Consider the following 24,311-nt stretch of genomic DNA (forward strand, 5'->3'; position numbering starts at 1 on the left):
ATAGCCCCACAATCATAACCCCCACCCCCTCCCCACAATACCCACCACCATCCCACACCGCCCAATTCTCCTCCCCCCTCCACAATCCCAATCCACTGGGGAGGGACATCGACACCTCACAGACATGACGGTGGGACACAGCACGGACACAAATGACGTTCGGGAAAAGTATGAAACGGAACGTCCCGTAACGTGCAAGACACCTGGTCAGCCTGCGATGGTGGGACAAAGCATTCATCACCCTTTTTGCCCGTGATGTCTGAGTGCGCTAGGTAGTGCCTATTCTGTCGGGCGATGATGGGTATTTCTGTTCGAGTAATATATCAACCGATTTATCAATAAATACAAAATCCCTCCCTTATGAACCATTCATTGAACGGAAAATCAAACCCTACCGAGCTGAAGGGATGATGTGACAAGCGGTTTCATCTTCACGAACGCTTCTGCCTTCTTCCTCTGAATCACTCGCACAAGGCTCAAACGACTCGGCTCCACAATTCCCCCCAAAGTTTCCATCACTAATTTTGTCTCCAATCGTTTCTTCAAAATCCCACTGATCACTTTCAACATTCTGAGAACGATCAGTGTTGATAATGACTGGGGAATGTGTATCAGAATCCGAGCTCGACCTGCACAGTTTCTGTATGTAAAATCGCCATTTGTATCAAGGTGAGTTCACGGTGACGTTTCTGGCGAAATCGAAAATAGACACAAGGGCTTTTTTGACACTTTGTGATTGGCAAAAAATTATTTATTTTTTCCCTTCAAATTAAACCGTGATTGATTCTCAATGGCTTTCTGAAAAAAACAAAAAAAAACAATTGCATTTGGGTTCCCCTTTAAGCGAGGACTACTGCTACTAAAATAATTATCTATTTGCAATGCAATCTTTGCTTTCAGCAAAGAAGTTTAACTCTACTTCAAATTCAGATTCTCCACACACCCATATGGTGAGAATAACAGCGAGTGAAGAAATAAAATGACAAAGATTCAAGTGCATGAACAAATACAAATTTGGAAGTATGTGTGACAGTGCATGCTGAAATGAAAGGCTTTTTGTTGCACCTGAAGTTGTTTCTCGTTACATTGCTTCAAACAAAGTGGGGCAGGGGGGAAGGGTTGGGCAATTCGTAGTGTAGGAAAACATTACCTTGAGTTCGTAGGCATGAACTGAGTTGGTCATTTCATTGGCACGAAGTCGAAACTCATGCTCACGACATCGCAACTCAGAATCAAAACTGCCTTTCAATTCCTGCGACACACGCAAGCAACACTGCAAAATGCTTTGTGGTGGTGTGACAAGGCAGCAATGTGAGAAAACAATTTCAGAAATTACTTTTTCCCCTCTCCTTATATTATTTTCATTTCTCCCTCTCCTTCTCCCTTTCTTCCTCCCTCCTCCTCCCTTCCCCTTTTCCTATAATTCCCTTTTACCTTTTTCACCACTCTCCCTCTCACCCCCCCCCACCTTTCCCTCTCTCCTATTCCCTACATTCATTTTTCCCTCTCTTTCTGAACCATCCGCAAACAAAATAAATAATCTGCAAGGCAAATTAAGGCCATCGTTATAATCTAAAGTTATAAAACTAGTAATTTCAGATGGATACATCAGCGAATACAAAAGAGATATTGCAGGAAGAACAGGCTGAAAGGCAATGTTTTGCGATGAGCAGAGTATCAAGGATTATGACAAACCTGTTTTTGTTTATCCAGCTTTGCTTGAACTTCACTTGTCCATGTCTGCAAAAGTCTCTGCATTTTCTCCATCTCCTCCCTCACTTCTGCAATCTCCACTTGTGCAGCTCTGTTAATACATTCCAAATTAGCATCTCCCACACACCAGCCTCCTCCACAGCTCCTCTTCAGCAGTTGTCTTCGTTTTGCGATTATGTGACCCAAACTTTGGCAATCTTTCAGATCAAAGCAATCATCGGGATTCATCACCTGTGAGATGCCTGCAGTTCCATCCGATGTCCTCGTGTGCTTTTGTCAAGCCTCTGTTTTGCCTCGTCTCTCTCCCATGCTGCACTTTCAGCTGAAATGCGTAGTCGGTCAAGCTGTACTCGTAAGTCACTAACCTCTTCTTTCCGCTGCCTTTCTATGACCACTAGAGCAGCAGCAATGTTGTCATGCTTTCCCAGCTCCTCATCACGCTCAGCGAGTAGTCGTAAGTTGTACTACGGTAGACAATAATGTGAAAATGGAAGCAAAAAATTACTAATCATAATGATTATTCCATCACAAATAATAAATGTCAGTGTTTGTCCTCCATAACTACAAAACCATGAAACCTAGCGGGCCAAAACTTTGCATGCGTGGTGAGGAAACTCCAAGGGAGTGCATGAATGAAAACTGAGTATTTGAATAAATTTAAACACCCCTTTTGAAGATAATTAATGAGGTGCTCATCATTAAAAAAAAAACAAATGAAGCCTCACCAAGATAGTGGCATGCCATCTTGGTCAGTCCACTGTCACCTCAAAGGGGTCTTAAGTCACCATTTTGTTTCGGGCTGCTCAACAATGCCTCGACTTGGAACAGGCCACAACGGTTTCTGCATGATAACGTGCTCATGATGATCGTTTTTTGATGATCCAAAAGTATATATAGCCGTGCAGCTGAATCAAGAACTACGAAAGGTACAATAAACCCACTATTTTATGCTGCTCAAGCAGATAAGTAGTTTGAGATAACTCAAGGTCTTGGTATTATTAGTGGACATTCGAAATGACAGAGTAACCTCCAGCAGTTTCTTCTAATGACAGCAGAGGATTTACCTGAACTGCAGCAGTGGGTTTGATAGAACGATACCTGAGCCACTACATCGTCAAATAATTGATGGAAATAATGGGGAATACAGTTTCAAGGTCAATCCAAGAGGAAGTATGGCAGTCTCAACGATTCAGTTTGATAGCAGATGAAACCAGGGATATCAGCAAAATAGAACAGCATACCTATGTTTTGAGATGGATAAATCTGATGGACATGGCGGTGAACGAAGACTTCATTGGTCTGTATGAACTGAATAAAACTGATGCTCAAACTGTGACTTCCCCTCTGCAGAACATCTTGCTTCATTTCAACTTGAAGTTGGAACTAGAACGGCACTCAGTGGAGCACATACCTCCTCCAGGCAGAACAGTTTACATTTTACATCCCACTGATAGGCCGTATCTGGATCTGGACCTGAATCAAAATATAATCGACTCCTTCTTGTCACCGAACCAACTTATCCACCAAGTTTTGTCGTAATTCCTCCACAACGTTTTGAAATATGCTATATATCTTTTTTGGCCCCATATCTCAATGATTAAGAATCACTTTGAAATAAAAAAAAAATACTCGTATCCGGATCCGGATGTTCATCAAAAACGCGATTTGTCCTGGTCACACACCCAACTTGTCCACCACATTTCACCCGAATTCGCCACAACATTTTGAGATATCCTACTCGTAGACAAACAAACAAACAAACAAACAGACAGCCAAACAGGCAGGGGTGAAAACATAACCTCCATCCACCTTAGGTGGCTGAGGTTAAAATGCAGATGGCCAGGGTATGACAGCACAGATACTATGGCAGGTTTCAGTAGTGGGGTGGGCTGCTCATGTGTAAGAAAATTGTCCTACTCTCTACTCGCACTGTGCCAACCATAGCCTTGACGAAGCCCTACAATCACTGGTGAGGGACAGAAAGTTGATCAGGAATGCAATTCATTGCACGTAAGAGCTAGCCGTCTTCATTAGGATTTCTCCCAAAAGAACGGTCCAGTAACGACACAATGAATAAAACTATGATGATGCAGAAGATCTACATACATTGTTCCCTGCCAGATAGATTGTTACAGTATGCACAAAAGCTATCTTTGCTGTCTTGAGCAGCTGTGAGGTCATTGCCAAGATGTTGCAGCAGATCGCTGATGAAAACGCTACGGCTGACGTCTGAGACACAGCCATAGGATTGGCCACTAAACTTGGAACATGGGACATGGTTTTTGGCCAACCCTTAGCCAAGACCGTGTTCAGCGCGTGTGAACAAGTTGCATCCATGCTGTATCAAAGTTGCATCGATAACTGCAGAGATAACAATGGCATGTGTAAAGACCCTACTGTCAAATATACATGCACAAACGGATTCCTTCATGCGAATGTATGAGTGTGTCAAGTCGACGTAGCTGCTGAACCAACTCTCCCAAGACAATGAAGGCCCCTAAGCAACTTCAACATGGTGATGCTGAAGAACATATAGTTTTAATTGTTGAACAATACTACCAAGTGCTATATTATGAAGCAATCGATGCATGCATCAACTGCATTGACCATCAATTCCACCAACCAGCCTACAAGTTGTTGAGTGACATGGAAGAAGTTTTGTTGGAAGCTGCAAATTCAACTGACCAGGAATACAACATTGGCATCAAGATGGAGTTGTACCAAAATGACATCGACTTTGACAAATTGGAAGGTGAACTTAAGCTCAAAAATGGACTCATTTGCCAAGCACTAGAAGAACAAGTCAGACAGTCACTTCAACATGCTAACGAATGTGCGAGCATGGAATTCTTCAATATCAGAAAACTACGACAGATGTATCTTCTGGAACCCATGAGTGCAGCAACAGGCAAAAGATCGTTCTCTGCACAGAGAAAGTTAGAGACACACCTGCACAGCACAATCAAGGAGAAAAGAAACAACAACCTTCTCATTCTTAACACTCACATGAAAAGAACAGATGAACTAGACATCACGTCTCTCGTCAAAGCTTTTATTCAAAGAAATAGCAGGTGTTGCCTTTCCTTTGGGAAATTCTAGTGAGCATGAAATCATGGCACATTATATATGCTCTTTGGATTCGTTGATTGCCTCCACGTGAATTGATCTGGAATACAAGTTAAAATAATGTAAACTGCAGTACCATAACTGATTACCTCAAGGAAGATGTATCGATTATCTCTGCCACTGAAGGTGGAAGGAGGTTATGTTTTCACTCCTGTCTGTCTGTGTGTCTGTTACTTGTGAAAATCGAAGATTTTTCCAAGTACATTGGTTGACTGCGCGCGTTATTCTGTCTTTCTGTTTGTTTTTATGATTATCACCTCGAGATCACAATTTAAAAACGATCTTCACAAAACTTCACCACGTGGCAGAGTTCGTCATAAGCAAGAAGCCTGTTGTTTTTCAGGCCAAAGGTCAAAAAATTTGTCAAATTTCTAAAATCCTCAATTTTCATTCGATTGACGACAAATTTGAACAGGATTTGCATATCCGGTCACTGAATTCAACGACCAATAATTTTTGAGGTCCACATTGGCCAAAAGGTCAACATTGGCCACATTTCCAAAATTGTCAATTTTCATCTGACTGACTTGAAATTTTCAGAGGCATTGCATATTTATTTTGGTCATTGAATTCAACCACCAATTATTTTTGAGGTCAGCATTGGCCAAAAGGTCAACATAAGCCAAATTTCTAAAATCCTAAATTTTCATCCAATTGACTTGAAATTTGAAGAGGAGTTGCATATTTGGTCACTGAATTAAACCAGCCAATTATTTTTGAGGTCAACAGAGACTAAAAGGTCAACATAGTCCTAAGGTCAAGAACTAAGGTGGTATTTCTAAAATCCTCAATTTTCATCCGATTAACTTTAAATTTGAAGAGGATATATAATTTAGCTCACTGAATTCAACCACCAATTATTTTGTAGGTCCACATCGGCCAAAAGGTCAACATAGGCCGAAATTCTAAAATTGTCAATTTTCATTTGATTCACTTGATATTTGAAGAGGAGTTGCATATTTGGTCATTGAATTCAACCACCAATTATTTTTGAGGTCAAATTTGTTGTATGGATTTTGAAAGTTTTGTGCTCTGCACGGCATCTTCTTCTTGTTTGTTTGTCTGTTTGTGAGCAGGATATCTCAAAAAGTTGTGGACGGATTCAGACAAAACATGGTGAACACATTGGGTGTGTGATGAGGAAGAATTGATTCAATTTTGGTGAAGGTCCGAATCCGGATCTCATAATTTTTTCAGTGATTCTTCAGCATGGAGAGATTGGGCTAAACCAATATATAGCACGATATCTCAAAAGGTTTGGATGGATTTGGCCAAAACTTGGTGGACAAGTTGGGTGTGTGTCAAAGATGAATTCATTCGATTTTGGTGAAGATCCGAATTCGGATCAGGATACGAGAATTATTTAATTTCTATAGTGATATTTCACCATTGAGAGATGCGGCTAAAAATGATATTTCAAAAATTTATTGGGCCCGATATGTTCTACTGGATCAGCCATTGCGTGGCAGAAGTATGTGCTCTACCAAGTGCCTGTCTAGTTTCACCTTGTTATTATTTAATATTTTCAACATGGTTGTGATAAGTTTTCTTGAAACTTTTCATAACAGTGAAAATGTTGAATGTTGAATTTTGGTTAGGACATCTCTTTTAGTTTGTGCCAATTGTTTTTTAGATTTGTTAAGGAGCTGCTTATAAAAAAAAAGTCCATTGATTTTGTTCAGGGGAACCGCCAACGTATTAAACTTTATCCCGCTCATTCTGACTGAAAAGGCTACATGGGATACATTAATAACTGGCAAGAAGACCAAATGCTTTACGTAAACCCTGCTCACTAACCCCACTCGTTCACCCATAGCTCTCCAATTGTCGATGTTGTGGGTACCATGGCATCTTCTTCAGATACTAACCCAACGAGCATCTAAATCCACAAGATGGTGCACCTTTAAATGAGATACCCAGTTCATGAGGGGGTGAGGGAGGTAGGGGGGGGGTTGAATGGGATATAGCAGTGCCCCCCTCCCAGGCAAGGATTCCCCTCTTCAGTTTTGCACTCCCCCACCCTCTTCACGTCAAATTAAACTTGTTTTATAATCACCCAGCTGACTGCACAATTTTGTTTTATTATGGCTTGATGCAAGTTATGGCATCCTCAGGAATAGTACAGAACTGCCCACAATATGGCAGAAAATCTTCACTATGTACTTGCATCGAGATCTCAGAAACTGCAAACTCATCCAGATTCTCCCCACCTTACCCAATCATACTTATTCACTCATTTCACACTCAACTACGACTTTAACATCTGAGAGGGAGAGCAAATTCTGCTCAGGCTCGACTCTTCATCAGTGATGGGTCCAGATAGTATCAGTGCCCATGTTCTCATATCCCGCTCTTTTGCTCTTGCTTCTCATCTGTCCGCACTGCTCAGTCTGTCATTCTGCTTTGACTGTCTCCCATCTGTCTGGAATAGCCTGGTATTGGCCTAACAGTTAAGATGGCTGACTTAAGACCTTATTGTCCTGAGTTTCAGCCCCAATCATGCCATTGAAATAACACCAGGTGGGTTGGCTCAGTCTGTTATCTTTCCAAGATCAGAAAAATGAGTACCAGCTTTCTGGAAATGGGGCACTGGATCAGCGGTACAGCCATGCCGTCAGTAATGATGCAGCCAGCAGCCACAGGCCGAATACAAAATGATGATGATGATCTGACTGGAAGTCAGCAAGCATCACACCAATTCAAAAGAAAGGTGTTAAAAGAGACCATCTCAACCACAGGTGAATTCGCTTACTTTGCTTCACAAGCAAAGTTATGGAATCCATCAATGCTGCTGATGTCACGTTTCCTCTTCAAAAATCGCTAAACAGCTCTCATGCGGGTTATTCCCTGCGACATCCACCATAAATACGTATGCACATTGATTGAATGTCAGAACAGCCAATTATTATATTTTGGATATGGTCGGACACTTCGCCAGTATTTATCCCTAGAGCATGAAAGCCAAATTTGCTCCTGAGTGGTGTTCCTTGCAAAATTATTATCATCCTTCTTCTGGAAGGTTTAAAGCTTGGATGCAATCAGCCATGTTAATCCTTTGAGGGCAGTGCTGTTCCCTTCATACGACCTTGAGTTGCTATCAATACAACAGGCATCGGTAGTGTAAGACTATTTATGACCTGTTTCAAAAAGTATAACCATTAGTTTGGCTTCTGAATTATTCACTGAACTTTGGGCATGCTGCTTCTCATGTCTTAGCAATGGTTACTTCATCTGCTTGCCAAGCTCATGCTGCCTGCAGCATAAAAGGCTGCCTTCATACCTAAATTTCTGACTGCAACCATTCCCCCTCCTCCACTTTTCACTCAAATGGAATCCTCTTCTGTTTTCTCACAGTGGAGGATAGAGTGCCTGAAGGGAGCCATGAAGCCCAGTCTAGTTCCTCATACACATTACCAACCTCTGGAAAACCCTTTCTTCTATTTTGCAAATGATTCCACATTGTATTGTACAATACCACATCCTACAGACAGGCAGACAGCAGTTGCCGCACTCTCTGCCGATTTGGATTAGGTTAGAAACTGGTCTGAAAAATGGAACATGTTTCTCAATGCTGGGAAATCTCACAGTCACATCCTGATATTTTGAGGGATTATGAAACATATCCAACAATTTAATTCAAAGGTCAGCCACTGGAAGAGGTTCAGTCCCTTAAACTTCTTGAAATGACCATCAGCCATGACTTATCCTAGGCCAACCATGGAGCAAAGTCGACCTCCAAAGTGAGCTGCAGACTGGTTATTCTTTGTCATACAGATTCTATAAATAAATATATAGACACATGCAAATACATATATAGACATATATTCAAACATACAGTATATTTTCCGTTTCTGTAAGGACCTGCATATACAGGGGGCTGCAAAAGTAGGTATACAGTAAGGATTATACCAGTATTACCAGTATTATAATAGTGGTGCGAGGATTCATTTAATACCAGAATTCATTTAATTTGAACATTTGAGGGATTAATATGTTTATTATTGATATGTTATTATTGATATGCTTGTATAATCGATAAAATACGTTTTGCGTGCATGTTTTGTTTTTCATCACTGTATACCTACTTTTGCAGCTATATATATATATATATATATATATATATATATATATATATATATATATATATATATATATACATACATATATACACACAGAAGGTTAGATTGAATATATATTTATAAATATGAAAGATATATATATATATATATATATATATATATATATATATATATATAAATATAGATGTATATATAAATATATATCCATATACAACACCGCTCAAATATGAGTGCTCACATAAAACACGAGTGCTCACTCATATATATATGTATATATATATATATATATATATATATATATATATATATATATATATATATATATATATATATATATATATACATATATATATATCACAAGGGGAAAACCAGAGATGTCACTTTTTATAAATTTCAGGGTTATTGCACCTGCCAATAGTTGGCAACATCAGGTTTCCTCTCACAATATTACTTGAACAAATAACCAGGGGTGTCATAATTTATATGGTATAAAGTTTAGCCAGGCAATAAAAAAACAAGTGTTGTCAAAGCTGAACAAGTAGAAACCCAGAGTTGTTAGTACTTTACTCCTGGTTATCTCCCTTTCATTCATGTTAACTGTTCCACCATAATATTCAGAGTTGAGAAACTAAAAAATGAAAGGTTGTAAAACTTTCACAGCATAAACTCTGAGCACTACAATAGCCTATTTGGTTATATCATGGGCTCCGTAGTTGGTGCATATCGTGGTTCAAGCCTGGTCAAACCTTTATTGTGACTTTTATGGGACCCACGCCGTAGCTTAATGGTTAGCACGTCTGAGTACTTATCCTCATTCGATGTACCCACCGCCCAATCGACCTGCTTAGGTATATGAGGGAGTCACATGAGGTGACTTCGGCTATCGCGGGGGTGGTTTATCCTTGATTTCCTCCCGGTTTTCCATCATATTAAGTGGTACGGAGTAAGAAATGGAGAATCCGTCGTCATATAAGCGAAATACCCTTGAGAATGGCGTTGAACACCAATCAAACAAAAAAAAAAACAACGACCGTTTAATGTTGAAAAAAATAATCTGTGATCATCAAAGTCATGTAATGTATGCTAATAACCAACAAGCATGAATTTGCTACACATCCTGGGTTAAAATTGCATGGCAATTATTAAACAAGGGAATAACCAGTGATGTCAGTTTGCAACATTGATTCATTCTTTGCTCTTAAATTAAATAACACAGAAGCTTGGCAAATGCTACATGCTTAATTTGATCGGCCAATGATCACTCTTCCTTTTACTGGAAAAGAAATCTATATGACAGTTATTAAACAGTCCAACAAAGTCTTGAAACTTTGTTTTTCAGTTTCTTCAAAATTGACTTATCCTGACATCTCTGGTTTTCCCCTTGTGATCTATATATATATATATATATATATATATATATATATATATATATATATATATATATATATATATATATATATATATATATATATATATATATATATATATATATATATATATATATATATATATATATATATATGTATATATATATATGTATATATATGTATGTATATATAAGCCTGGTGTTGGCGCAGTGGTTAGGGCAGCGGCTTGGGATCCAAAAGGTCCTGAGTTCAAGCCCCGTTGGGCCACTGAATTAATACACCAGGGGGTTGACTCAACCTGTCATCCTTCCGAGGTCGGCGAAGTGAGTACCAGTGTACTGGGCCGGTGTATACCCCGGTTAAAATAGGTGTACCATATCCCTGTGTGGTCCGAGGCGACCAGGGTTGCGTCAGGAAGGGCATCCGGCATAAAACATGTGCCAAATCACTATGCGGATCATACGGATGATCCGCTGTGGCGACCCCTAACGGGAGCAGCCGAAAGAAGAAGAAGATATATATATATATATATATATATATATATATATATATATATATATATATATATATATATATATATATATATATATATCCCTGTGTCACAAGAGGCGACCAGGGTTGCGTCAGGAAGGGCATCCGGTGTAAAACATGTGCCAAATCACGATGCGGATCATATGGATGATCCACTGTGGTGACCCCGAACGGGAGCAGCCGAAAGAAGAAGAAGATATATATATATATATATATATATATATATATATATATATATATATATATATATATATATACACATACATATTTGCACCATTTTAATGTTCAGACGCACAAGGAGAGTGTCAGGAGTGCTGTCGGAGCATCACAATGCAGCGTTTTTCCACTGTCCCCCCTTGCTGGACCCTCCCTATTGAGTGTGCGCCAATGGGAAAGGACTACGCATGAACTTTGCTCCCTCAAAGCCACGCCCAGCATGGCTCATAGAAAGACAAGGACATGGCTCGGTTCAGAGCTGTGTGTGTGTGCACTGGGGATTTGAGACGAAGATTGCTTGCCTGCTCGGGAAATCACCTGCCAGAACAAACATCACTGGGTCCCGGGTGAATTGCGCTGGGTCCAAGGTTCACCGCTGTGAGAGGAGAGTGCGAGGTGAGGGCACAGTGACACCGAGAGGTACCTGGTAAGCCGCATAGCTGCACATACACTCACGCTATATTTTTCTTGCTTTCCCTACAAACAGCTTATTGTATACTTTGGACACACAAAGGGAATCAGTATTCCTAAAAGAGCTGTCAATGATTACGCTCCAAGGGTAAGACACTTGCGCCTCATATTTTTCCTCCAAGCCAATGCTATCGCTATGGTGCACTTTCATTGACACTCCACCGCCCATACTTTACCCCTCCCACCCCCCCCCCCCCGGATATTTGGACTGACACAGCTCCGCCTGGTTGTGTGAGGTAAGGGAGGAGTTGCCCCCATACTCCACTGTGCTTCTCTTCCTCCTCACATCTTTGTCTCCTTCCCGATTGAATGACGACGCCATGTCTTTTGTGCAAGGACATTTGTGTAAAGGGAAAAACATGCATGATAGGGGTAAGTCTGCTCCTCTGTGCCTTCTGACTTTGCTTGCTTGCTTGTAAATAAGTGCTTTGATCATTGCCTTGCTTGTATAAAGGATTGCTGTTTGTTATTTGATGAACATCTTTCAAACCTGCTTGGGTATCCATTCTTTCCTTGGTATGATGCCATAGCGTATCGGTAATATACAGATGGGAAGTTTTTGCCGCACTGATTAGCCAACGCTGTACTCATGATACCGCTCGGCCGTAATAAGTACTCAGGTGAGCGTTGAAGAAACGGTTCCCAATATTAATTATTTAAATCAATAAAATAAGATAACATGACTGAGAACTTGAGGACCCTGTAAGATATAATTAATTCAACCGGCTCTGTAGTTGTACCTGTCAAGCCGTGGATTTATACGTGGCTGGTAGCCTCAGGGTTAGAGGGCGAGACAGGATGCGAGAGGCAGGTCCTGCGACCACCCCGTGGACCTCCTCCGTACTCAAACTCTTCTTCTTCTTCTTTTGGCTGCTCCCGTTAGGGGTCGCCACAGCGGATCATCCGCTATGATCCGCATAATGATTTGGCACAGGTTTTACGCCGGATACCCTTCCTGACGCAACCCTGGTCACCTCTTACGACACAGGGATATGGTACACCTATTCTAACCGGGGCATACCCAGGGAGGGGTAGAGCAAGGCCCAGTGCACTGGTACTCACTTCGCCGACCTCGGAAGGATGACAGGCTGAGTCAACCTCCTGGTGTGTATTAATTTCCTCCGTACTCGAACCCCGAACTATATTATAAACTTGCAAATACCACCCGTCACTTCACTGATGGGAGTACTAAAGGGGGGAGGGAGAGAAAGAGGGGGGAAGAGGGAGGGAGGGGTGGGGGGGGAGAGAGCGGGGAAAGTGGAGGGAAGGGCAGCGAGGAGGGGTGGGGGAAGGGAAGACAACATCAGGTGAGAGGAAGCGAAGGCAGATGTGCAGTGGAGCATTATCGCCCGGACGCGTCCAGAGACAAACACCGCTTGGACACATCCGGAGACAAACTCCCGTCCGGCCATAAACCCTGCCAAGAAACGTTTGAAGACAAACACCGTTCACACACAACCACCATCTGGAAATGTCCAGAGACAGAGGTGTGAGAGAGAGAGAGAGAGAAAGAGAGAGGGAGGGAGAGAGAGAGAGAGAGAGAGAGAGAGAGAGAGAGAGAGAGAGAGAGAGAGAGAGAGAGAGAGAGAGAGAGAGAGAGAGAGAGGTGAGAGAGAGAGAGGTGAGAGAGAGAGAGGTGAGAGAGAGAGAGGTGAGAGAGAGAGAGGTGAGAGAGACAGACAGACAGAGAGAGAGACAGACAGACAGAGAGAGAGAGAGAGAGAGAGAGAGAGAGAGAGAGAGAGAGGGAGAGAGAGAGAGAAAGAGAGAGAGAGAGAGAGAGAGAGGGAGGGGGAGGAGGGTGATGCACTGTATTGGGAGGAGGTAGAGCAAGGATGGGACACAGAGAGAGAGAGAGAGAGAGAGAGAGAGAGGGGGGGAGGGAGAGGGGGGGGGAGGGAGAGAGAGATAGAGATAGAGATAGAGAGAGAGGGAGAGATATATATGCTTTATGAACAACACACAAACACACCAACACACACACACACACACACACACACACACACACACACACACACACACACACACACACACACACACACACACACACACACACACACACACACACACACACACACACAAGGCTGATATCGGCAACAACCCAAAAACCATGCATAGCTTTCACCGAAAAATAGCGTTGCATTTAGATAGACGTTTCAGGGATATGTTCACAAACATTAATCTGAATAAACAGCAGCGTGTGATGGGTGGAAAAAAATGGCTCGGTAATTTAGAAAACCACGTTAATACGGTAAACGGCTCGGAAATCGGGTGTTATTGTTACGAATCTGGAAGCCATGAGCACTCAACATACAGGTGCTATAGAACAGTTATATCGGTATGTGTTTTTTAGTTAGGGTCCCCGTCCCTCGTTTAATGGGTGAATAAATGTACATGTGCTGTAAGTTATTTTGATAGTTAGGATTTTTGCATCACTCACAACAACTACGGCTACTACATCGACAACTACAACAACAACCCCATCTTCGCTCTCACAGCGACAACCCTCTGCTCCCGGCATTCTCCGCGCGCTGGCTGGTATGCGGGTGTGTTCAGAACTCGTTCGGGGATGAAATTCCACTCCCAAATATGGTCATGAACCGGTTCGCTTGGCTGCGCGCCAAATAAGGGAATGCATCGTGTCGCACCCAATGAGAGCAGGCCACGATGAGCGGACTGAATTCCATTCCCAAATATGGTCATGAACCGGTTCGCTTGGCTGCGTGCCAAATAAGGGAATACATCATGTCCCACCCAATGAGAGCAGGCCACGATGAGCGGACCGCGCCTGAGTGCGACAAAAGGAACGGAGAGCACATAATCGGGTGGATCTGCTCGAGCGGGTTGGAAAGAATCTGCGCCCCGTCTTCACCAGCGCGTGTTCTTGTTCCCGGCTGATCCCGTCGCCGGCGTGCTCTGGTTCCCGGGTCAACTAGTTACTGGCGTGGCCTGCGTCGGCTGCCCTTGGTCTGTTCGTGCCGACTGGTGTTCCGGGAAGGTGTGGACATTGAGCCGCGTGCTCGCGGCCAGGTAGCCAGCCACTTTCTCATCCCTCAGCTCGACTTCCCTCTGAGCTGAAGGGATAATAAAGACCATTTTGGGTCCGTTTCTTTTGGGTGTGCGTCTGTCTGTGGGCCCGTCTTTAAGTAGGAATTGTTTAAGTGCTTGTGTGTAAATTTGCATTCTCTATTAGTCATGATAACTCTGCCCTGATGTTCTTCCCTCATTTCCCTTGTTAAGATAGGGGTCCCATGCACCCCCATGATACATTTTTTTTAACCTGCATTTTTACAATCCCTGAGGTGAGTAGGAACAGAATTTCCTTTGTTCCCCATTCCAAAAAATGTCCCATGTGGGTCGTTTAGCCGTTTTTTGTCCGCCATCTTGGATTTCTTGGGAAGTAAAAGTAAGGGGTAGGGGTAATATAAAGGACCTTTTCGCATAGAAAGAAATTAGTTACAGGTACAAATTAGGTATCATTGGAAAGGGTATGACCTGCACTATCACAAGAACCCGTCAATTATTCAATTAGAGCATCGATGACGTTATCAGGGGTCAAAAGGTCACGTGAAAGGGCCACTAAGTCAAATTTCACGCCCATCCTCTTTGTCATCCACCCTGCATCTAAGTGGATCAATCTTTTGGATTCTACTTTGCTTGAAGGAAAGTGTATATGTATAGGCAGTTTTTAAAACTAAAACAAATTATTTAACTTCAGTACAACATCATTAACCCTTTCCACAAAAATACCGAAAATATTGAGAAAATGCGGTTCTGTATTGAGTTTACTGTGTGAGTGTGTCCTTCGCATATAAATGATTAATTTCACTGTTTATTTATAGTTTATGGCTATGGTTATTAACATTCTTTTTTGTTACAGGTGAGGCCATTGTAACTACCTTAACACTTTAGTGGTGGTGTTAAATTTTGTCAACTGACAGTGTTGTCTTTTTTTGTTACAGGACGTGCAGACAACCCGTGACTAGCTCCAGGGTGGATGACAGGGTGGATATATATACATATATACATATATATACATACATATATATATATATATATATACATATATACATATATATACATATATATATATATATATATACACATATACGCATAAAGCCTATGAGATTGAAGTACAAGGACGGGAAGCTCAGGTAAATAATGAAGGTGATTCATCTGCATATGTTAATAACACACCAAGATTGTACCCGAACCTTGAAAGTATGGGGCTGATGGCCACAGCCTCTGCTTTCCCGGTTCAGGAAATAACTCCGGCGGGACCAGGGGTGCAGGCTCAGTCAGTGTACTGACCATTTAAAGAGATTGAATTAAGATCAATGAAGGAGAGAGTATTAGATCTGAGGGGAAATGCAGGAGCAGTAAGGAATTTAATAACGCAGTAGGTTGCAGCACATCGATGCACCCACAGTGACATTGGGGTGCTATGTCAAGCAGTGTTGTCTCCATATGTGTGGAAGAGAGCTCGAGAAGCTGCCGAGTGGACAGCAGACGAACCAGCAGTTTGCACCGAAGCAGATCGGCGAGATAAGCGAGGGCGCCTGTATGAGGAGATTGAGAAGGCCTTGCGACCACCAGCATTAGATTGGGATAAAATCTATGAAACAGCAACGTCAAGGGGAGCGGGCATTCGAGTTTATGGATAGATTAATGTTGACACTCTTACAATATGGGGGGTTTCAAGTTGAAGCAGACATACCGGAGCGAACGGTCACTAATTTTGTAATGGAAGGACTCAGGCCTTAAATTAAAAAACAATTGAAGTATGTACTGTTAGGTTGGCAGGGCAAGAAAGCAAGTGAGATTTGTATAGCAGCTGATCAATGTATGGACCGAGCGGAAGAACGGGAGAACGCAAAGGCAAAAATGAAAGACGAAGTGTTGCAGATGGTGTTGCTCGACAAAGTAACAGACCAAAGAAAGAATAAGGGTTGGAGAAAGTGGGGACTGGAGGGAGATGATTCAGATTCGGAAGAAGAAGAAGCGGCCAGGAGATGGGGACGGCGAATGAGAGGTCCACAAAGACCCCCACCAGCAGCACAGGATGGACGGCCCAAGAAATGGAGTGGAAAAAACAAAGGTTGGACGCGAACGCCACCACAGACCCGCTCGAGGACGGCAGCAACACAAGAACAGGAACAACCAAGTCAATCACAGGGATGTTTCCAGTGCGGGCAATTGGGACATTGGAAAAGATATTGCCCCCAAAGAGGACGACCGGAGATCCAACAGGAGGGAGGATCGGGACAACCGCAAAATCGTAAGTCATATTGACAGACCGCGGGTGGACCCGTGTTACAAGGGGCAATGTTGACATTAACACCAAAAGAGGAGCCGACCTACTCTTTGGATGTTTCAGGTAAGACACTATGTTTTTTAGTTGACACGGGAGCCACCTACTCTACTATAGCAGCCAAACAGCTGCCACATGTTGAAAAATCCAATGCTGAAGTCCAAGTAGTAGGGTTGGGTGGTAGCATACAAACATTAAAGACAACAACGCAATTACCAGTAAGATGTGGACCTTTACAGGAAAAACATGCATTTCTTCTCACAACCACCACACCGGTGAATTTGTTAGGTAGAGATTTGTTGTGTAAGTTGGGATGTAAAATAGCATGTACGAACAAAGGGGTTTTTGTGGATATTCCCCAGAATAAAGCACAGTCAGCAATGATGCTGTTAATGACATCGCACCCAGTTGTTTATTGGTGGAGGCTGAAAAGACAGCCGATTAGTGAGGCTTTGATATGTTTAAAGGAAGTCTTAGCCAAAAGTGAGGAAATGCAAATGTGGCTAGACAATGCACAAGTAATGACACACATCTACTATGAGCCTCCACATTGTATGATCTATTATGATGCGAATGGAGATGATGCTGGATTTGCGGAGAAAATTGCTCCGTATTTGGGAACCTACAATGATCTTTTGATTTGCCGTTTGATGATTGGTAAGGAAGGTGTTGCAATGGAGGTAAAGCTCACAGAACAACAAAGGCATTTGACAAAGTATCCGCCGGGAGTAACTTCGCATGTGACAATAACCACAGCAAAAGATTATCACCTGAAGGATTTGGGCTTTATGGTTTATCGCATACAGGGGGCAGTAGCGACCTGCACAACAACGATGCTGCATTGGCAGGTGCACAAGCTAGCGAACCATGAAGGGGGGATTTGTGATTTTGAGGAACAGGTGTTATTGGGGATAATTGAAGAGGTTGATTTACCACCTAAACATGAGAGGGTGATGGAAACGGTGAATGAAGGAGGAAACGCAGAAGATTTGATAGAAAGAGTTCCACAGGAATTGTGGACCCGACATGACAATGATGTGGGCCATATCATTGGGGCAATGCCCCTCGTGGTTAAACTCAAACCGGGGATGCCTTGGCCAAATGTGCGCCAATACCCCCTGCGAAAGGAGGCGGAGGCCGGGATAGCACCAGTAATTGAATCTTTGAAGGAGCAAGGGATAATTGTAGAAACTTCAAGCCCATGCAACACGCCTATACTGCCAGTGAAAAAGCCACAGAAAGATAAGTGGAGATTTGTTCAGGATTTACGGGAAGTAAATGAGGTGATTCAAAGTATCCACCCCGTGGTACCGAGCGCAGAGGGGGTGATGACGTCTATACCTGCAAGTTCCACCCATTTTACTGTAATCGATTTATGTTCTGCATATTTTTCCATACCCATTGATAAAAAAAATCCCAGTTTTTATTTGCCTTCACGTATAAAGGCCGTCAATACACATGGACTGTTTTGCCTCAGGGGTTCGCGGATAGTCCAACATTATTTTCGCGTACCTTACATAAGGACTTAGAAGATGTTGTCTTCAAGGGTAAATCAGTGCTGCTACAATATGTGGATGATTTGCTCATTTGCTCCCCAAACAAAGCAGCGTGTGAAACAGATACGCTGCAGCTGCTCCAGGCATTAGCAAGAAAAGGCCACAAGGTGAATAAAGAGAAGTTGCAATTAGTGAAGGAAAGGGTTAAGTATTTGGGACACCACATTTCGCAAGGAAAGAGGGAATTGGATAAAGGGAGAATAACTTCAATTTCAGAAGTGCCATGCCCTCGCACAAAGAAAGAGATGATGCGATTCCTAGGTATGGCAACCTACTGTAGACAGTGGATTGTTGATTATGCAATTCTGACAAAGGAACTGTATGTTGTGGTGGGCAAAAACCAGCCCAATGTAATTGAGTGGACTGAGAAGATGGGGGAATATTTTACCAAATTAAAAGCGGCACTCTCGACGGCTCCAGTGTTGGGGCTGCCAGATTATGAGAAACCATTCTTCCTTTACTCTCACGAAACTAGAGGATTTGCGCAGGCTGTGCTGACCGCCAGCGACCAATTGCATATTTTAGCCGAAGGCTGGACCCAGTCGAACGCGGCCCAACCCTTTGCTTGCAAGCAGTGGCCGCAGCGAGCTACGCAGTTAAGCGCACGGCAGAGATCGTAATGGGTCACCCCCTAACGCTAAGGGTACCTCACTGCGTCGCGGCTTTATTAACCCAAAAGCAAACACAACATTTAACCAACACACGCCTGATGCAGTATGAGACGACTCTCCTACACCAGCCGAATTTGCAGATTGAGAGATGTAATGTTCTTAATCCTGCTTCCTTGCTGCCAACGAAAGACGATGGCGATGCTCACGACTGCACAGAGGCAATACAAGAAGTATCCACCGTGCACCCGGATCTAAAGGATCAACCCTTGGAACACCCGGACCTCACCTTGTTCATTGATGGTTCGGCCTATCGAGGCCAAGACGGCTCGGGGCACGCAGGATACGCCGTGTGCACCGACAGTGAAGTTATTGAAGCGAGACGCCTGCCTGCACATTTTTCTGCCCAGCAGGCGGAGCTGTGTGCCCTGATAAGGGCATGTGAACTATCTGCCAACATCGCGGTAAATATATACACTGACTCTAACTATGCTTTTGGTGTAGTACATGACAAAGGTGCGATATAGAAAATGCGAGGGTTACTCACCTCTGCAGGAACACCAATAAAAAATGGTGATTTAGTTTCTGAGCTGTTAAAAAGTATCTCAGCACCAGCGGACGTCGCGGTAATGAAATGCCGCGCACATCAGAAACTCACTACGGATATAGACAAAGGAAATGACAAGGCGGATAAAACTGCAAAAGAGGCGGCTAGTCTGCCTATTCCTTTGATAATGCCAGCACGACTACCGAAGGAACAAATTAAGCTGCATCAGTATAGCTTGTCAGATATTATTGCAATTCAAGCTGCAGCATTGCTGGATGATCGTGACAAATGGAAAGCTGCAGGAGGGACAATGGATGCAGACGGACTATGGTCTAATAGGGGAAAGGTCATAGCACCTACTGAAATCCTACCGTGGCTTGCACGCATGGCCCATTTAAATGGACATGTGTGCAAGAGGGGGACTGTGAGACAGGTGCAAGAATCCTGGTATGCACCAGGAATTGGGGGAGTAGCAGAAGGGGTGTGTAAGAGTTGCCAAATATGTCAAAAACACAACCAGCAGAAGGAGGGAAAAACAAGAGTGCTGGGAGCTCACCCAGCCCCTTGGGGACCGTTCACGTACCTACAAATAGACTTTATAAAAATGCCTCCATCAGGCGGTTTCAACAATGTTTTGGTAGTGGTAGACATTTTTACTATGTGGGTAGAGGCGTACCCATGTGCAAAGGCTGATGCCGCTACCGTGGTAAAGCACCTGTGAAAATGTTTTTTCTGCCGATTTGGCATTCCTCATAAAGTGTCTCACGATCAAGGAGGACATTTTACGGGGGAAATAACACGGGCAGCGTGTAAAGCACTGGGAATTAAACAAACATTTCATTGTGTTTATCACCCAGAGTCAGCAGGTGCTGTGGAACGGCAAAACGGAATACTGAAGAACAAACTGGCTAAAATAACAACGGAGACGGGGTTAAAATGGCCAGAGGCATTACCCTTGGCACTAATGAGCATGCGATCGACAGTAAACCAGAAAACAGGGTTATCCCCCCATGAAATACTAATGGGAAGGCCCATGCGGCTGCCTGTGACCGCCCCCACAAACATGAATAAGTTGGATATTACAATGATGGACGAGAACTTGCTGACATTTTGTAAACAGCTTTGCAGGATCGCAAGGGCGATACACACAAGGGTAAAAGAGGCCCAACCCGAACCAGTGGAAGAGCCGTACCACGCCTTCCAGCCAGGAGACTACGTACTGATAAAACACTTCACGAGGAAAACAGCCTTGGAACCTCGGTGGAAAGGACCATTTCAGGTACTGCTGACTACTCCGACTGCGGTAAAGTGCGAGGGTAAGACGGCTTGGATACATGCCACACATTGCAAACTGGCAATACCAGCAGAGACAGGGACAACATGAACAACACCTATCTTACCATGACTGTATTTTTTTGTGCACTTGGATGCACATGGGCATTTTACAATACGAGCTGCATGCGTTATAATGAAGGAAAAACTGATGATGAGAGAACTATGGGTAAAAGAAAGAGACGAGAACTAATCCTACATAAAGAATTGACTGATCATCCACTGAACACTTACCTGGCATTATCGCTACAGTACGCTAGGACAATGAACAAAAGGGAGTGTTGGGTGTGTTCACACCTTCCACATTCCTCAAAACATGGATTACCCTTGTTTGCAGTTCCACTCCAGGGGGAGAACATGTGTGGGTACATAGTCCGTAGACAAGATAGACCAGTTTTAACTAAAGTAGAGAAGGCATCAGTGGAAGGTAGAATAATAGAAATAAAAAGTAAATGGGAGAAGGGGGGTTATAATTGCACGAACTATGAGCATTGGTATTACCCTAAGTACAGAACTATTAAGCAAAAGGCTGTGGGACAGGGCCCGGCAAGAGCAATAAAAGTAACGAATTATGATGGATTGAAGAAGGGGGAGGGATTAGAAAAGTACCCCCCACATTTTCAGCTCATGCACAAACAAATTGGATTGATTTGTTTAGTTAGAGGACAAGGGGGGGGACCCCATTTAGGAGAATCAACATGCCAGTACTATGCTAGACATGGGGATGAAATGGTGACCATGAAAGGGCGAATTAATGGAACAACCATACCTGTAAAAATCGAAGTAAATAACCTGCTTGAACCTCAGGCACCCCTAAATGGTACATATTTTGTGTGTGGGTATAAGGCATACTCATGGCTACCAGTGGGATGGAGGGGATCATGTTTTTTGGGATTTATACTACCCAGGATTCGGATCACTGACCAATCACCCTTTGTACCACAGGTCAGATCGAGAAGAGCCATTTCAGAAGTTGAGAGGTTTTTCATGATTGCATTCCTCTTTTACGGAGCGGGCAAAAGTGCAAGGGAAATTATCAATTTGGCAGCATCTTTGGAAAAGCTTGCTAATACCACCAGCGAAGGATTTCACAAAACGAGTGCCGAGCTGGTAGCTATACGGATAACCGTGATGCAAAACCGCATCGCTCTGGATATGCTTATAGCAGAAAAAGGAGGGACGTGTGCGGTTATAGGTGTGGAATGCTGCACATACATTCCAGATAATTCAGAAGAAATTGATAATTTGGCTGAAAAAATTAAAGCTGAAGGTGCAAAATATCATGATTTTAACAAGGGATGGTCAATGGGATCTTGGTTGAAGGGAATATTGGGGAGTTGGGGAGCCTGGTTAATCCATTGGTTGTTTATAGGGCTCATGATCTTCATAGCAGTGATTGTTGTCATCACTTGTATTAAAAATCTAATCAGGGAGTGCGTGAGACGATGTTCTTCTGCAGCAAAGAAAACAACAAAAACGGAGACGATCCTGGGGAAGCCTGCTGTGGTTGCTGTGGTCAAACCGCTGCCAACACCTCCGCCGTCTCGACCCTCCCCGATAATTCACTCTGTTTTTCCTCCCCAACCCATAGACCCTGAAATGTACTGTGAACTTAATGGGACTGTTGACCCACTGCTTACACTCACATTGGATGAGTGTCTCGACTTGCTCACACTGATGACGAAGATGTAAAGAAATGTTATCTAAACATTGCCTTGTTGGAAAATGTTGGGACTTTTCTTTAAAATTTTTTCTTTCACTCTGGCTTGCAGTTTATAAAATTATATTCTTGTTTGCTGATATTCTTTTTGTTGGTTCATAAAGAACACGATATATATTCTTACTTGTTGTTGTATAAAAAAAAATTATATTCTTGTTTGCTAATTCTGACTTGTTTATAAAAAAATTATATTCTTGTTCATAAAGAACCATAGTTGAAAATATATGCATCTTTTTGTGTGTGAAATAATTTTTGTGTGAGTTGTTTTTGAAAGGTAATTTTTTTGCTTCCTCATCACCTATATTCAAGTTATAATTGTTGAAATGTATCCACTATTCTATAGAGGGGTGGGGTATTGGTGGGCCGGTCGGGATTGTGGAGGGGGAGCTTTTCTATGAAGCTAGAAAGTGCGGGCGGAGCTTTCGTGACGTTATGGCTCACTTGGAGCTACTCATAAAAGTGTGCCACTTCTGGAGGAGACTCCCTTTTACCACCTTGCCGCTCCATCAAGATTCCATCTCTAAAAATTATTATAATTGTGGTGTTCCTTTTCCACTATGTTTCTAAGTAACAGAGGGGCAAATGTGGAGCTGTTGAACAGCTCCCAAGATGAAAGCAGCCATTTTAATAGGATTACCTTTTCTTAAAATTGAATGTAGCATTTAATTGAGGAAGCCAAAGCATTTAAGATGCTCTCAGTAAGCTACCATTTTTGACTGTTGGTAATCAAAGCAAGTCGGCTATCTCTCTCTCTCTCTCTCTCTCTCTCTCTCTCTCTCTCTCTCTCTCTCTCTCTCTCTCTCTCTCTCTCTCTCTCTCTCTCTCTCTGTCTCTGTCTGTCTCTGTCTGTCTCTGTCTGTCTCTGTCTGTCTCTTTGTCATGCAGCTGAACATCTGGCTTTCTTGATGGCCCTTGTAACAACATTCTTTGAGCCTTGGGCTCAGAGAAGCCCAATCATAAATCAGCACTGTTTTGGTATAGTTCAAAAGGGAACATCTTGCAGTAGACTGAGACGATAATATATATATATATATATATATATATATATATATATATATATATATATATATATATATATATATATATATATATATATATATTGTGATAAAGATCTGCCTGACCAATAACAGATCTTCTTGCTTGTGAAAAGATCAATGCTTTGTCAGGCCAGGAGAGAATACTTGCTGGGGTGTTGTTACTTTCAAAGAATACGATATCTTAGAAAGGAAATATAAAGCTGATGGAAGTTGGGGAAATCATGAAAACAGATGAGCAGGAAAAGTATATATAAAGTAAACCAAACTGCTTGCAGGCCAGAGTTTGACTGAGCTGATATACTGTAGGTATTCTGTGCCTTTCTACTCTCGTGTACACTTTTGATGCGTATTAAAAGCTCTTCTCTACGATGATTGGTGTAGTCATTGCTTGATTGCAAACCCTGATCTCGACATGTGTGTATATATATATATATATATATATATATATATATATATATATATATATATATATATATATATATATATATATATATATTTTGTTGCGGATTCGCGCCCGCCGGCGTGCGGACGGCCACGTAACTCGAATCGCAGCACGTCGCCCACCGGACGGACAATCCAGTCGTGACCCTCTCGGACTAACGCCGGGAACTAGTCACGGGTGGACCTTTCGGTCTCACCGCGATCGTGCCAATCGGCCCCCGCGTGGGATAGGGTTGCTCGCCAAATTCGACCCACC

At 42.7% G+C, this 24,311-nt stretch overlaps 2 protein-coding genes across 8 annotated transcripts in view; one reads left to right on the forward strand and one right to left on the reverse strand.

The window, feature by feature from the left end:
* Positions 1 to 24,311, reverse strand: part of CCDC57 (coiled-coil domain containing 57) — a 125,871-nt gene that overhangs the window by 76,742 nt on the left and 24,818 nt on the right. The window contains exons 5-7 of the mRNA XM_085887051.1: positions 1,945 to 2,177; positions 1,696 to 1,804; positions 1,151 to 1,252 (exon numbers count right to left, since the gene is read on the reverse strand). Coding sequence (XP_085743177.1) covers positions 1,151 to 1,252; positions 1,696 to 1,804; positions 1,945 to 2,177 — 444 coding nt within the window. The remainder of the gene's footprint in view (positions 1 to 1,150; positions 1,253 to 1,695; positions 1,805 to 1,944; positions 2,178 to 24,311) is intronic.
* Positions 11,141 to 23,666, forward strand: LOC147024817 (uncharacterized). Of its 7 annotated transcripts, none has more exons than XM_085885103.1 (3): positions 11,141 to 11,875; positions 20,646 to 20,804; positions 22,317 to 23,666. In XM_085885103.1, exons 1-3 carry the CDS (start codon positions 11,824 to 11,826, stop codon positions 22,547 to 22,549), a joined length of 444 nt encoding a protein of 147 aa, XP_085741229.1. In that variant the 5' UTR covers positions 11,141 to 11,823; the 3' UTR covers positions 22,550 to 23,666. The 7 variants fall into 6 exon arrangements, 3 of the variants coding, with proteins under 3 accessions (XP_085741229.1, XP_085741228.1, XP_085741227.1); XM_085885102.1 differs by having other exon boundaries at positions 11,155 to 11,875; positions 21,803 to 23,666; XR_015059201.1 differs by lacking the exon at positions 11,141 to 11,875 and having other exon boundaries at positions 15,638 to 20,804; positions 21,803 to 23,666.

This window comes from Eptatretus burgeri, chromosome 6 (assembly GCF_056783735.1).
Source record: "Eptatretus burgeri isolate ZD-2024b chromosome 6, Ebu_testis_v1, whole genome shotgun sequence".
NCBI classification, from domain to species: domain Eukaryota; kingdom Metazoa; phylum Chordata; class Myxini; order Myxiniformes; family Myxinidae; genus Eptatretus; species Eptatretus burgeri.

Bases quoted from the DNA above. Each gene is read 5' to 3' on its own strand.
- LOC147024817 (XM_085885101.1), top strand. From the start codon at position 20,490: ATGAGCATGCGATCGACAGTAAACCAGAAAACAGGGTTATCCCCCCAT. The intron at 20,805-21,802 runs GTACTGCTGACT...TTTGTACCACAG, and splicing joins GGTGGAAAGGACCATTTCAG to GTCAGATCGAGAAGAGCCAT.